Source organism: Amphiprion ocellaris, chromosome 17 (assembly GCF_022539595.1).
Source record: "Amphiprion ocellaris isolate individual 3 ecotype Okinawa chromosome 17, ASM2253959v1, whole genome shotgun sequence".
Lineage (NCBI taxonomy): Eukaryota > Metazoa > Chordata > Actinopteri > Pomacentridae > Amphiprion > Amphiprion ocellaris.
Window position 1 is genome coordinate 26204439 of NC_072782.1, and position 12528 is coordinate 26216966.

The 12528-nt window shown below is 40.4% G+C and overlaps 1 protein-coding gene across 2 annotated transcripts in view; it reads left to right on the forward strand.

Moving 5' to 3' along the window:
* The window catches only part of rxraa (retinoid X receptor, alpha a), a 112835-nt gene that overhangs the window by 85563 nt on the left and 14744 nt on the right, over positions 1–12528 (forward strand). The window contains exons 5-6 of one of the 2 annotated variants that reach the window (XM_023262933.3): positions 494–673; positions 6231–6415. In XM_023262933.3, the coding sequence (XP_023118701.1) occupies positions 494–673; positions 6231–6415 (365 nt within the window). The remainder of the gene's footprint in view (positions 1–493; positions 674–6230; positions 6416–12528) is intronic. The other variant, XM_023262934.3, reaches the window with a different exon arrangement.

A 12528-nucleotide genomic window follows, 5' to 3' on the forward strand; every position in this document is an offset into this window, starting at 1 on the left:
AGCAACAGTGGAGAATGCAAATTGGACTCCATCGGTCATAAATAGCTGTAAAGAGCTGAAAACAGGATATGGACAGCTTGATTTGAGAACAGTGCTGTAACGTAAATCCACATTGTTGCTTTCCTGCAGTAGGCCCCTCTTCTGTTTTTTCTTTACTGGCCACAGTGTAGCACACATTCTGTTCATAGGTCTTTGATCATAATTGCTTTTTTGTTCCCTCAACCATTGGTTCCTTTGAGTGGTTTGTGTGCTTGCACATTAGGACACTGTGATCTCAGTGAGAATACCTGGTGATGGAGTTACAATGCATTCCTTGATTGTGTGTTTCAGACAAATTAATACGCAATAACAGTGGAGAAATAGCAAGAAGACAAACTCACGGCATGTAAATGTGTCTCTCGCTGTCCCCAATTTGATAAAAGACCAAAAAAATGTGACAAAAGGGTGATTTCTGAATGATTTTGTACTAATAGTATACATTCCCTTTCTTCAGGTAAACACTATGGGGTGTACAGCTGTGAGGGCTGCAAAGGTTTCTTCAAAAGGACAGTCCGCAAAGACCTGACCTACACCTGTCGTGACAACAAGGACTGTGTCATCGACAAACGCCAGAGGAACCGCTGTCAGTACTGTCGCTACCAGAAGTGTTTAGCCATGGGCATGAAGAGAGAAGGTACAGCACATACCGTTGAGGATAAAGTCCCACTTACCCATTCCCTTAAATCTGTACTAATCCACATAAACACACATTTAAACCAAGATAAGGGCTCTATTTTTGGAAATCAGTAGCAGTGTAGCGCAGTCTGCAGATGTATATTTTTGGTATTTTTGCAGGAAGAAACACACAAGACTGCAGATTGACTTTATTTGGCAGTGTGCTTCAAACTAGTCTGAATTTGGTGTGTTCTCAAACTGCTGTTGAATAGACACACTGTGCAAATGCCAATATACTCACTCTGACTGCTAGGGTAAGAATTTTTGACAATTAGTGGTTGTAATAACACCAAAATATGGATCTTGCCTTTGTTGCAAACCTTCCACTTTGCCTTCTCATGAATAATCAAATTTGGCTTGTTTGATTTAAACAGTGCGGGTATCAACTGATGCAGAGCTGCAAAGGCTACATGCATGTCACCACACATGACACTTACACATCAAATTTCAGATGGGCACCTGCATCTTTGATGAAAAAAAGAAAATCTGCTACCTGCACTACTTCTTGAGATATAATGCATTCAGCTGTTGCAGTGCCATGGACCCAGCATTGTTGTGCGTGGCAGCAGAGTGAGGGTTTGTGAGAACAGGCAGTCCTCTGACACTTCACTGATGTAGATTGGAGAAATAAAAACATGACAACGGAACTGCATGAATTTCATCTTCCCCCTGCGTCCTCTGGAAGTTATCGCTTGTGCTTGTCTTGTGCTCCTAATGATTTATATAAACTCGGAGGTTGTGCAGAACACCGCCTAGTTATTGTGAACAGGCTTGTTTTCACAAAAACACTCGCACAAGACGCGAGGCGGTCTCTACGCTTATGCTGCAAAATACTCGATGCACAGAATTTAATCGAAGTGCTCAAATTGGATAATGTCTTGTAATTGCATGGGGCAGTAAGAAATTTGCACCACATTCCTCAAATTATAGCCTACTGATGGCATGCACGTCGTTCTCCTGCCTTTTTCAGAAAAATACAGGGATTTAATCAGCTACATGGGGAGGCCACATATACAGTTTGTTAATCAAACCCAGTTCTGGGGTCATTATTGCCTTACCGACTACACTTGGGCAGTAAACATGAAACTGAAACAGGCAATCAAAGCATATACATAAAGAGGATTTCTAGAATTTTTAGGATACCTGAATAAATTTATCACACTTGCCTTTATTACATCCAGATGCTACTTTGTGCAGCTTACTGACAACAAACACTGCATGTTTAGCCACTAACTTCAGTGTATAATTAATGATTTTGAGAAGCGAGTAGCGGATCATCCAAATGTGGACAGCAGGGGCCTTAGTTCACCATTAATTTACGAAGATTTATTCAAAACGCAACCAAAAAAAATCAAACTTTCCTACAAGCTTTCATCATCAGGTGGCAGCAACAATGTTTGCTGTCAGTGGAGGCTGGAGATTAAAAGACAAATCACAACAATATTGACATGATTAGGTTTTAATGAAGTCTTTTTCAGCCACAAATCCTACTAGTTTCCCCAAAGACACTGATGAAATATTCATCTGACCTTCTGCATTTTACAGGTAAAATGAGGAGAATACACTAATTTTGTGTTAATGAATGAACACAAAATCTACATTAAGTTTCTTAATAACAAAACATCAGCAGAGACCAGATGGTGAATACTTTTTAATGGGATTACTAAACATTTCTGCGCAGATTAGTTAGCGTAACAAACGTAGCATAAATAAACTGAATAAATATCACAAAAAAAGTTAATTTACTTGCAGAGAGTATGACTGTTGATGTATTCAGAGTACAATGTTGACTTTGAGTTGTGATAACTTAGATAAAAGAGTGAATTGACTTCCTAGTCTGTGACTCCAGACCTTGATTTGAACCTATACACGTCACCAAAGTAATGTGTTATATCCATCTCTAATGTGTTGTCAAATATTCTTTAGCCTGTGGGAATAAAAGCTCACGGTTACAGTGGGACATCATCACATGCCCGTCACTCACATCTGTTAACAATCTCTGAGGTTTTGCTCATGTGTGAGGCATTTATGCCAATGCACACTGAAGGAAAGTTGTCCGAGGTCGACCAAGTTCTTTCCCCATTTGCTACTAAAGCAATGTATAGGAATTGGTGCTTCTGGTGTGAATCCCCATGTTTTTTGACACCTGAATTGTGATGCTGCACTGAGTCATTATTAAGAGTAAAAACAGACACTAAAACAAATGAAAACAAATGTATGTTCCAGAAAATGATGCACAATATAAAGTACTGTGCAAAAGTTGAACAGATATTTGAAATAATGTTGTAAAATTAAGATTTAAAGTATTAAAAAAAAAAAAAAAAACAATTATGTTGATACGTGGTGTGAGCACCAATTTTTCTTGGGACATTTGTGGATTTCGACTGACTCATTGTCTTCTGTCTCTTCATGTAATCTCAGACATTCTCAATGACGTTGAGATCAAGACTCTGCGGGGGCCATGCCATCTGTAGCTGGATTCCTTTTTCTACTTGGCAATGAAGACTCTATGACTCTGTCTGTATGTGTGGGGTCATTGTCATACCGCAGGGACTAGATGTCTGACCATTCAGATGAGTCAGATGAACATAAATTTAAAAAAAAAAATCCCCATCACCATTTCTAAGAATTGCAACCAGCCTCCACCATGACTTTAGATTACCTGCTCTTCCTTAGTCACTAGGCTTTACTTTTGACCAGACTTAACTGGACTGTAGAGTCAATACTGATACCTTGAGGCACTATGTCTTCTGTGGATGAAGGACAGTCAGCTTGATGCATCTTTCTCCTGCTGCACTCGATGTCCTTGCTCAATTGTTGAATTTCCAGTCCTCCAATTTGCCAGTTTCTTTGTGCTTCTGCGGAAAAGCTTGGACAGCACATTTGGAAACATCACTACCCCGTAAGACACTTTGCAGATGCACGATGAACACTTGTTGCTATGGTTGAAGATTTTTTACAGGATATTGTACTGTCTTTAGCAACATCACCATTTGCTCTTCATTTGCACTTGTCTACATTACATACAAATACACTATGCCCTTTGAATACATCACTAGTTGCAAAATGAATGTTATTGACCCACAAATGCAGAATACTTATAATGACTGTCTAAATCCAGTGTTTTCATGAAGCCTCTTAAGTGCCTAACACTTAAGCTCATTCCTCTGTATATAAAGACTGGAACATTTTCACACAGACATTCCCCTCTAATGGAGTGCTCGATATATTGCATCCTTTTCATATTCTTTCAATAAAGGGGAGCGGCTCTTCAGCTCCGCTATCACTGGAAAAAGGGTTTAATTGTTTGATGATGGCCCCTGCACTCTCTAGTACTAAAGAACGACGCTGAATAAGCATCGAGCGGCCAGATATCTGGAGTGATTCACTGTGGAGCGGTGCCATAAAGCACCTTCAGGGAGTGATTACAGTGTGGTTAAGAATGGGAGGAGTTTTGTTGTGTGAGGCGAAGAAAAACAGCCAGTGAGGTGTGATTTTTAACACTCCATGAAGGTGTTAAAAATATTAGCACTCTCAGCAATGCTGTTAAACACTCCTTCACACATTGAACAAATCAATCCTTGCCTTTCGCCATTATGGTAACCACAGTCAGTGAATAGGGGAGTGCAGATATTATACAGGTCGATGCACAGTATAGCTAGAAGGACTGAGGATGCAAAGATGCAGGTGTGTTGGATGGAGGCTCACTGTTGAACACCGAGTATTTGTTGTTTTTGACTAATAGATTCTGGAGACTTTTCTTGACCTTTACTTGGCCTCGCTTCCCCTCCCTTCCATTGCTTTTATTTATGTCATTGTTGGGCTCTTTACTCCTTTCAAGGATATTATCATTTACTGCCTTTTGCCTCACTCCCAGTGCTGCCTAAGCCTCCCCCTTGCACCCCGAGGGCTGTGGTTAGAGAACAAGGCAGCAGTAGCTCAAAAGGCTAAGCGAATCCACAGAAAAACAGGATTAAATGAATTTATGCTCTCCCAGTCAGGAGAGGAGAGGAGGAGGGGGATGGAGGGGGCTGAGAGAGAGAATAAAGCTAACATGATTTCAGCCCTCCTCACCTCTCCCTGACTCCAACACAAGTATTCTACCCTTGGGCTGACCTCCACCACCAGACAGCAGTTCCTCTAAAGTGGGGCCCCTTTCCCTCTCCTCCTCTAACAAACCCTGCTTCCCTTTCCCCCACGACAAGACCACGGCCTCTCCGATTCAGAACTTGGAATAGAAACCAGAGTAGGGGGAAACTTAAGAAGACAGATCATCCTGCAAACCCAGTGTGTGTGTGTGTGTGTGTGTGTGTGTGAGATATGCGTGTGAGGCAGGAACAGCTCTCTAGGTGTGCATATAAACCTGCATGCTGACTTTTGAATTTCCAAAAGCCTTTTATCATTCCACACATTATGTCAGAAACTTTTTTTTATTAATCCACGGCTGGAAGGAAAACTTCTAAAAAGCCACAATACTTTTTTTCTGTGGTGTCTTGAATTAGGTAAATTACAGCCTTTTGAAAAGACAAAACATACACACATGTGTCTTTTTCATTCTCACTTGAGGGCGGAGGTGCGGTTTCTCTTGCCTCGGTCGCACTGAGTCTCTGTGTCTGCTCAGCACACAAACCATTTCCTGTGTCTGCTCGCCAAGCCAATCAGACGACAGAACCAACACGGTTGTCCTCAAATCCGTTTTTGTACACAGCAGAGTCTTCATTGATTTGTGTTGAGGCTGTTTGAGTAGAGATGTTCTAGCTTCCATTCATCGAAGGAGTGACAGGACATACATTATGTATGTGTGCATAGATGATTTGTGCATAAACGGAGCTGGTTGTCATTGAGCACTACATGAAAAGCACATCTCTTTGATAAGGAAATTGGAAGTAGTCCTTGAGCATTTCCATGCTGCTTCATTGTACATAATGCAGGTCTAAGGTCCTTATATATTCCCTCCACACTGTCCAAGCAATTATTAATGATTGAACTGTCTTGGATGTGTCTACTGGCATAATACATACACCGTCATGCACTATTCACTGGCTTGCAGAGACACACTTAATGTCTAACACTGAAACAGAGACTCAAGCAAGCACATGCATGCTCTGTGTGAATTTCTGTCAAGATAAAAACAAGGACCAACTGTGTATTCACTTAGCTACTGACATTTAGAGTATGGACAGTTTGTTTCCACAAAATTTGCAAGGATTCAAGGTTTTACTCAATGGTAGTATTCAGCCTTGAAAATGGGTTTACCAAAATATTAGGCTGTTAAGTCACCAGATATTTTTTTACAAGGTAGATGCTAACTTTGTCTGTCTTTTATTTTTGGGATTCAGCTTCCTTGCTAAAACTAAAACTGCCTGCCATAACTATTTCCGAACTTTAGCCGAAACCCTGCTTAGTAATCAAAGCCACGTAGACTCTCACCACGCAGGCTGACTCCTTAGTTTTAACACACGTATGCACTTTAACATATGCTGACATTGTAAAACAGCAGTAGTGACCGGAACCAGTTTTGTTACATGCAGCCGTTCAGGAGGAGCGCCAGCGAGCCAAGGACAGAAATGAGAACGAGGTGGAGTCCACCAGCTGCGCCAACGAGGACATGCCCGTGGAGAAGATCCTGGAAGCCGAGCAGGCGGTGGAACCCAAAACCGAGACCTACATCGAGACCAACCTTGGCGTACCATCCAATTCGGTGAGTTAGCTTTATATATATTTATATTTATATATATATATATATATATATATATATACTATATAGATATATATATATATAAATATATATATATATATATATATATATATATATACTATATTTATATATATATATATATATATACATATATACATACATTTCCTGACAAACACTCACATACTGTATCATCCTGTAGCACGTCATCACTTTGTCCATATATAGTGTTCCTGCTCAGAGAGAAGCGCACATACACACAGTGAGTGATTTGTTTAGATTCACCCCGAGGCTGGAGGAAGAGTATTTTTTCTCTCATATTGACTCCTACATTAGATAAAATGATTATTGTTCTCCGTTCTTACCCTTTTATACCATGTCCCCTTTAATACAAACTTCTGACTTTCTCACAGTGAGGAGTTCATTAGCATCTCAAACATTATGAGCTGCAGCAAGCATAGTTCTTATTTACAACACTGAGTTTAAATAAGTGTGGAAACGTATATTCAAGTGTAAATAGCCATCAATGAGTGCATCAGTACCTTCGTTTTTCCACTTAACTCGTGAGATTGACTGAAATTAGTTTGTATAGACACAATAATAATCTCCAAAGTGTCCTGACAAAGGGAATTCTTTTTCTCTTCTGTCATTCCTTCATAGATGTGGGAATTTCAAAAGTTTTCCCATGTGTCATTGACTCAGTGGTGACAGATGCATTGAAGTTTAATTACTGGCATGTTTCAAATATTCCCACATATGTATTAAATACTAATTTACAATCTAATGGTTTGCAGTTAGAATGAAATAACTGAATGTATTATTTTGTACTAATGTGTAATGATTTAAGACTTTTGTCAGCAGCCATCAATCAAGCTTTGACTGTGTCCAATGATACTGCCAAGAACTTAGAAACTAAATGTTTCTCTGATTTATGGTTTATGACTTATATTTAGGAATTTTCTGCTTTCCAAATTCTCACTGGAGCTCTTCCACCATTGTCCACAAGTTGCTTTAATGTTTTCCATCTGCGAGGAGCTGCTTTATCTCATTTTTGCATTGATGTGCAGTCCAGAAACAGCACACATGTGAGTCAAGTCAGATTTGTCTGCATGTGGACATGCTGGAGTATGCTTACTTCTGTCACTCTTCACTGTCAGAATGTTTTAAATGCATTAGATATTTTAGTTTCCTGCTTTGTAAAGCTCACTGCGGTTTTTGTTGTAGACTTTAAAGTTGACGCCATGCTGGCAGCAGAGTAGAGATGTTAGTGAATATCAGATGTAAGCAGTGTTTGTCCTCTCTTTTTCGGTCCCTTTGGAGGGGACTGTGCTGGTTTACCTGTTCACCTCATATCAGCTCCTTCACTCAGCTGTGAGTTCCCTCATCTATCCCCTCAGTATCAGCTGGGCACTGTGGGCTGTCTTTGACACGGAGGAGACTAAGGGTGATGAATAATGCAGCAGACAGACTGTTCCTGAAAGCATCCCACAAAGCCTCAGCTTTCTCAGGAATTCTGCTGGAAGACGGGAAACAGAGGAGCTGTGCAGCAGCCGAGCAAAGGAGGCGAGGGGGGAGGGCTTCATCTGGGATTCATCCGATTCAGTAGAGGGAAAATGTCCTGTGAAGTAAAGGTAGAAATGCCAAAACTGTTATGCGAGTAAATTGTCAATATTTTTGGGGATTGGTGGGGGACGGATGAAAGTGTAGGAGATGAGCGCTAACATTAGGGAGAGGGAGAAGGTGTTGGGATCCATGAGGGAGCGGTTGGCAGCTCAGACATACTAATACGCTGAGGGTGGCTCCCTCGATACCTGCAGCCCGCCCAAAATCAAGAAGAGAGCTTTTAGAAGGGCTTCAGAAAAGATGAAAACCACACTGACAGAATATTCAGAGCTGAGAATTGTATTGTTTAGCAACTGCAAATGGAACTGTGGAATTGTAATGGGATGTTTATGCGATTTTGCATACATCTACACTGTTGTGATTTGGTAATTAAAGTTGCCAGAACAAACAAACAAAAAAAGGTACCATGCATCCATCTTAAACCAATCTCTCTTTTCTTTATTCTGCTTTGACAACAGTTTAGTTTTGTTTGTGGGGCTTTTTGTTACTAAGCATCTGCAAAAAATATATGCATGTGCCAGTGGAAATTACAAGATGTTTCTGCTCAGAAGAACTAAACAACAATCCAGCTCATAAGTCCCCTTCAACTTGAACATTACTTGCCATGCGTTATACTTGCATATGCCTTGAAGATTGTTGGTTTTCTATAGTTAGAAAGTCAGTTTACCAAACTCCCTCTTTTTTTTTCTTTAACCTTCTGAACCTCAAACAGTTTCTGCACATTTTTTGCTCCAGTTGCATTCTCACTCATTGTGGGCTCATTTTTCACTGTTATGTAAAGTCATTTGCCTCTATGGAAACAGCAGCAACAACCATGGCTAGAAGTAGAGAGAAGTAAGCAGTAAGACACAGTAGTAATGCCATAAATCACAACAAAACCAAACAAAAAGGAATCAGTATGTACAACATTTTTTCGAAATGCCTCCATATGTTACCAGTAGTAACACTAAATGCTGTAGATAATTTACTACAGACATTTTTTAATTTAATCTGCTATGAGAACACAGCCTGCAGTTCAGCCCAGTTCATCCGAGAAGTCTGTGAATATTTGTCAGGTTAGTTGGAGCTGAGCTTCTTAGTTGCTGGTGAATTTTTGTATGAGACGTGTAAAATGATTTTAATGAAATATTTCACCGTCAAGCTCAGATTTCCTTAGGTTTTCCAACTGAATAGCACATCACTTCAGTAGTTTGAGGACTGTCGGAAAGTTGAAAATTTAATAATTCTTTCTGTATGTTCAGATGTTGGCCCACCAAATGCTGCTAGAACTGCTTTAGTTTGCCTTGACATTACTTCTCCAAGTCTAAAACTTTACTGAAGACATGGAACACCATTCTTCATAAAGATATTCCCTCATTTGGTGTTCTGATCACTGTGGTGGAGTCACCTGATACTCTCACTGTAGGGGTCAAGAGTTCAGATTTTTCCTTTAATTTGTCACACGTCTGTAGTTTGAGTTTTTTGTGCCAGTGATCTTTGGCTGCCACCTCAATATAGTCAAGCTGAACAGAATTTTTAATGCTTTCAGATATGAACGTCATCAGTTATACCTTTGAGCCATGTTCATCTCCACTGAAGTGGAAAAGATCTCAAGAGATGAGGTGCAGGTTTTAGTTTCCAGCTCCCATCTACAGAAAAAAAAAAACCTGAGGGTTTGATTCCCAGTATTGCTACATGTGTTCTGATAAGCTCAGCTGGCTGTTGTCCTTGTTGCCTTTCTGCTGATGTCCATTCCTGCCAGGTGGAAGGAGGTGGACGGCGACACCTTGCATCTGGCGGGATTTTTTTTTACTAACATTAGAGAATTAATAGTGGCTGTGATGGGCAGTCCAAATTTGGAATAAAGGGAGAAAAATAAATCTTATATGCCTACTGTATCTAACGTTGGGCAACTAAAACCAAAACTGTCAATATGGCTAGACATTAAGGGGAAAAATTTGTGACATATTTGTATTAAGTGTTATTTATTTTTTATTTAATATTTTCCTTCATTCCTCTTTTGTCAATTTGGGGAGGCTGACCCTTTAATTGAAGTGGAGCCCACAGTGTTGGCAGAGTATCGGCATGCCGGCTGTCCTGACCACAAGGACTCCCCTTCTCTCTGAGTCCCGTCCCCCTGCCTCCTCCCTGCCAGGACTCCATTGAGAGGCGCTGCCCCGTGCTATAATTAATCACAGGGCCTGGATCATGAGTGTACACCATGAATAGGCCACTGCCACTGTCTAATGGCCGGGGTCTGGCCAAGCTGAATAAAGTGTGTTTATCTCATGGTGACCTAGAACAGGAGTTAAACAGGCGTTAGTAATATGCCTTCAGTCAGACAAGGAGAAGTCTTCCCTTAAGAGGAGATGCTATCATTCACTAATCCTCAGGGTGTTTTTTCCTTCTGTTTTATGCTTTCTTCTCTCTTTTTAGTGTTGTTCCTGGGTGGCTGTTCTACCGTCTTTGCATTAATTTATGTAACGGTTTACGTAAAGGTTCTTATCTTTCCCTTAACTTAAGGCAGGAAGCTGTTGCTGTTATTTAGATGATAATTAGACGATGATTCATCCCTGTGCTAACACACGAGGACAGTTGCTTTTTGCAATCTAAAAAAAGTGGGACACTTGAGTAATTCATTTTCATACCGATCTGTATAAGTATCCAATTTTCCCTCTGTTGTCACGCTGGTATAGTCTGGTTCAAGCAGAATAATGAAAAATTGAAAGGCAAATCTTTCGTCTCCCCTCCTCATGTGATGAAAATTTCATAGGACAGTATGCAAGCCTGGCATTTCTCTAAGTTGCTGGGATGATTGTCCACAGTGGTGGAGTGCGTCTGGCTAGAAAAACCCTTCGATTTGCCTGGAATAAAGACAGTTTTGTTTGTGGCAGACATTTTTTTTTTTTTAAAAACTGCTCAAATTTGCTCAAATCCAGTAGCTTTAAGTCTATTCTCTCACGTTCCATCTGTACATTAGAGTGACCTCCACAGTAAGAAGCTGCTTTTAAAGTAGAGCTGTAAGATATTCCCAGATGGACTTTGATAATTTCATACATGGAGGTTAATGTTATTCTCTCTCAGGTCACAGTGGGCTCATCCGTCGTGGCCCGATAGCATCACTAATGCCGTTCTGTGACTTGAACAGTAAGTACAGTAATGCGATGCCGGAGAATTGTTTCAGGAAAGTGTAAGCTCCTCTCCCCTGTCATCTCCACAGACAGAGGCAAAGAAACCAGGTCAGTATAAACACGGCTAAGATAGCCATACAACATTCATGAGGCTCGCCATGTTTAACGAGAACCCTGGGACTTGTATTCTTACGAGGAGAAGCGGTGGCTCGACCGTGGCGCACATTCAAAGCCCCCTTTTGTTTGTCTTTGTTTTTGCCGGTGCTGCCCTTTGGAATGAATTAGCTGAGTCTGATAATGTGTCTCTGAGAGGAAGCACGACTGGCGAGAAACTGCCACTGCCGTCCACATCTCCCACAGAGATCAGATGCTGAAATATTTATAAGATGCCTGTTTTCTTTCTCCCCCTGAAGAAAAAAAAAGCAAAGAAACGACTTTCACTTTTGAAAACAGTGTATGCTTTGTGTCTGGTTTAAGTTTTTCATATTTCAACTGCGTATCTGCGACACTGCAGTCAGTGTGAGTTTCACACCGTAGGGAGAGAATGTTGGGGGATAGTCTTTGGCCTGCGTATTACAAAAAAGAGAATGTGAGTGGAGAGATGTTTTCTTCTTCATCTTGAACTAATCTTCTCTTGAGAGCTGCAGTTGATGTCAGAATCCTCAGAGCTTTTAGCATCGATCTGTGGGATTTGGAGTAGGAAGTTGGGGAGAAGTTGCTGACTTTTTTTGAACCGAGTGCGAGTTCACACAGGGATACTTGGAATTTAAGGATGTTTTCTGGATTTAATATTATGCACAAACACTCATGCACAAAGTCCTTGTTTACATACATGCATATTAAGGGTACGGACTCCTGGGATGATGGTAAATTACTCGTCATGATTGACAGGATTGTTGGGGATTTTTCAAATTTTTTCCCCACTGCCCAGACGGAGTTACATTTTAGGGAATTAGTCACATCGTATAGGCATTGCATTAATCTTCCACTACCATTCCATGTGGATCAGAGAGTAATACTTGTGAATCTAATGCATCAGGACAGTTGAGGAGAAGCGGTCCTTGTCTTTCGACTGGTGCCTAAATCGCAACCAGAAATGATCTTCATCTAAACAGGAAAAAATTACACACAACGATGATCACACCATGTTTGTTTTATTTATTTTACTATAATTTTATAGACTTAAAAACAAAAAAGAAACACAAGCGAAGAAATACTTTGCAGGAATTTTATATACCAGAATTTAATTCCTTTTCTTAACCAAACTTATGACTCATTTCTGAAACTCTGCAATTTAAGACATTTTAATATTTGATCTAGCGTACTTTCACAGCAACAGTATGTTTAGGAGCTAAAGTGGAGAGAGGCTTTTTAGAGCATAATCAC